We start from the raw sequence: 2,047 nt of genomic DNA, 5'->3' as shown, positions 1-2,047 counted from the left end.
TAAGGAGAAGGGAACTCTCGTGCCTTCCTCAGCCAGCCAGAGCACTCCCAGGAATTCAGGAGGCCAGGAGAGATTGGGAGAGACATTCAACTGCCCCTGAGCACTCCCACCAGGGGCAGAGCCCTACCTGTTGTGAAATGGGGCTTGCTGGTCTGCTCCTGCACCGGCAGGGAGAGCGCCTTGGAGGTCGTATCCTGAGCAGGGAGGGAGACAGTTGCGGTGGCAGGAGATGACTGGGCCCTGGAGAGAGGTCTGTGCCCTGCGAGGATGGTTGGGACCATGGGGGAGTCAGCCAGAGGCTGCCGTTTGAGGAGCTGGTGCTGCACACGCTGGTAGGGGTCCCAGAGATAGGCCTGATGGAGAGAGGTGGCAGTAAGCATGACATCACCCAGCATCGGGTGACACGCAGCCTTCTAGGAAGGAGAATGTCTCTGGAGCATCTGGATGTGACAGCTGCCTCCACGCTGGAGGACTTGGAGCTGCCCTGTAGGAGCTGGCATGTATTAGGCAGCATCTGCTGCTCTCTGCTGGCTCAGTCCTGCAGCGCTGGGAAGCCCTGATACGAGGTGCAACAGTATGGGGGTGATGCCAGCACTTTGGGGGTCATGCCCAGCCTTGCTGGCACCAGAGGTGGCTTCTGATCACGTCTCTGTCCTAGCAAACCGCCCCTGGACTGAGGAAGGGAAAGATGTGGTGCCTGCATCCCAACCCACGCAGCAGTCCTTTACAGAGCCCTCTGGGTCTGAGCTGAACTTTCCCATGACCAGGACACTGCTGGGTTTGTGCAAAGTTTCACATGGCACCAAGAGACGTAGTAAAGTGCTCTGAAATGCAAGAATGGGGGAGGAGAATTCCACTTCTTACAGCCCCATCCCTGCCACTCCTTGCTTACCTGCTGGAGGATGAGCTCCTCCTGAGGCTGCAGCATCTTCTGAGGCCTCTCAGGCTCCTTCCCGCTGCTCCCCGGCCGTGCAGGCTCCACACATGCCCTTGCCTGCTCGCTGCTCTCAGCCCCAGCCTCCATCCCCTCTGCCTCCATGTCCTCTGAGGAGGGGATCTGCCGCAGCCGGGGCTTCTCGCTGGTTTTCACCATGCGCTGCAAACAAGTGAGCACACAGAGGTGATGGGGACAGGGCAGGCTGAGGAGGGTTGGGGTAGCAAGGCACCCCAGAGCCCAAGAATGACGGACATGGGAGCCAATGAAGCTGAGCACGAGCCCACAGCTCGCTGCGAGGCAGCAGCATGCAGGCTTGGCCCTGGATATCAGCTAATTGCTGCCCTGCAGAAAAGGCTGTGACCCTGCATCCTGCCAGCATCCTTCCCCCACTGCCTCCTGCACACCATGCTGTAGCTCTGTGCTTACCTTGCCCAGGTGAGTCTGCTGCTTGAGCCTCTCCAGGAACTGGGCATGGTGCTGCTGGTACACCAGCTGCTGCTGGATGGCTTTGGGGTTCTGGGGCAGGGGCTCTGAGCGGGTCCTGCCCAGTGGTTTGTGGTGGCCTGGGAGCGACAGGCGCTCTGCAGAGATGAGCGATGGGGTGAAGGAGAAGGGCACTGTCCCCAGACCTGGCACTGCAGGGGAAAGGAAGGAGAGATGAGGCGTTTCTTTGTCTATTGGGCAGACACTAAGATCAACGTCTTCCATCTCCTCAGCTGCAGCTTGTGGAAGAGAAATGGGAAACCAAAAGGCTGGCTGCCCCAAGGGAAGCTCAGTGCTATGCCTTGAATGCTGCTGGCCCCACTGCCTGCCCCAAGCTCAACACTTACCTGCCACAAGTGGAGCGTGGGTGACTGAGGGCTCGAGGATGATGACAGGCTGGAGCCGAGGGGACAAGGGGCTCCCAGCCTCGTGCTGTTCCAAGCCAGCTGGGATGAACATGGGTGAGTGTGTGCCCGTGAGGACAGGCCCATTCAGCACAGGCACTCGGTGTGCCAGGCCAGAGAGTGGGCGACGATCCGCATCTCCCTGCAGAGAGGAGGGCTGGATTAGTAATGGGACACAGCACAGAGAAGGGATGGCATGTCCTCCCCATACCCACAGGCAGCC

At 59.8% G+C, this 2,047-nt stretch overlaps 1 protein-coding gene across 1 annotated transcript; it reads right to left on the bottom strand.

Moving 5' to 3' along the window:
* Window positions 1-54: 54 nt before the first annotated feature.
* LOC104915513 (histone deacetylase 7-like) lies at window positions 55-1,995 on the bottom strand. The gene is made up of 4 exons (XM_010726423.3): window positions 1,768-1,995; window positions 1,364-1,572; window positions 893-1,096; window positions 55-353 (listed from the first exon to the last, which is right to left on the bottom strand). The coding sequence occupies exons 1-4, from the start codon at window positions 1,877-1,879 to the stop codon at window positions 87-89; spliced, it is 792 nt and encodes a 263-aa protein (XP_010724725.1). The 5' UTR covers window positions 1,880-1,995; the 3' UTR covers window positions 55-86.
* Window positions 1,996-2,047: the final 52 nt, after the last annotated feature.

This window comes from Meleagris gallopavo (assembly GCF_000146605.3).
Source record: "Meleagris gallopavo isolate NT-WF06-2002-E0010 breed Aviagen turkey brand Nicholas breeding stock chromosome 17 unlocalized genomic scaffold, Turkey_5.1 Chr17_random_7180001839293, whole genome shotgun sequence".
Lineage (NCBI taxonomy): Eukaryota > Metazoa > Chordata > Aves > Galliformes > Phasianidae > Meleagris > Meleagris gallopavo.
This window is presented reverse-complemented; position numbering and strand designations above follow the sequence as displayed.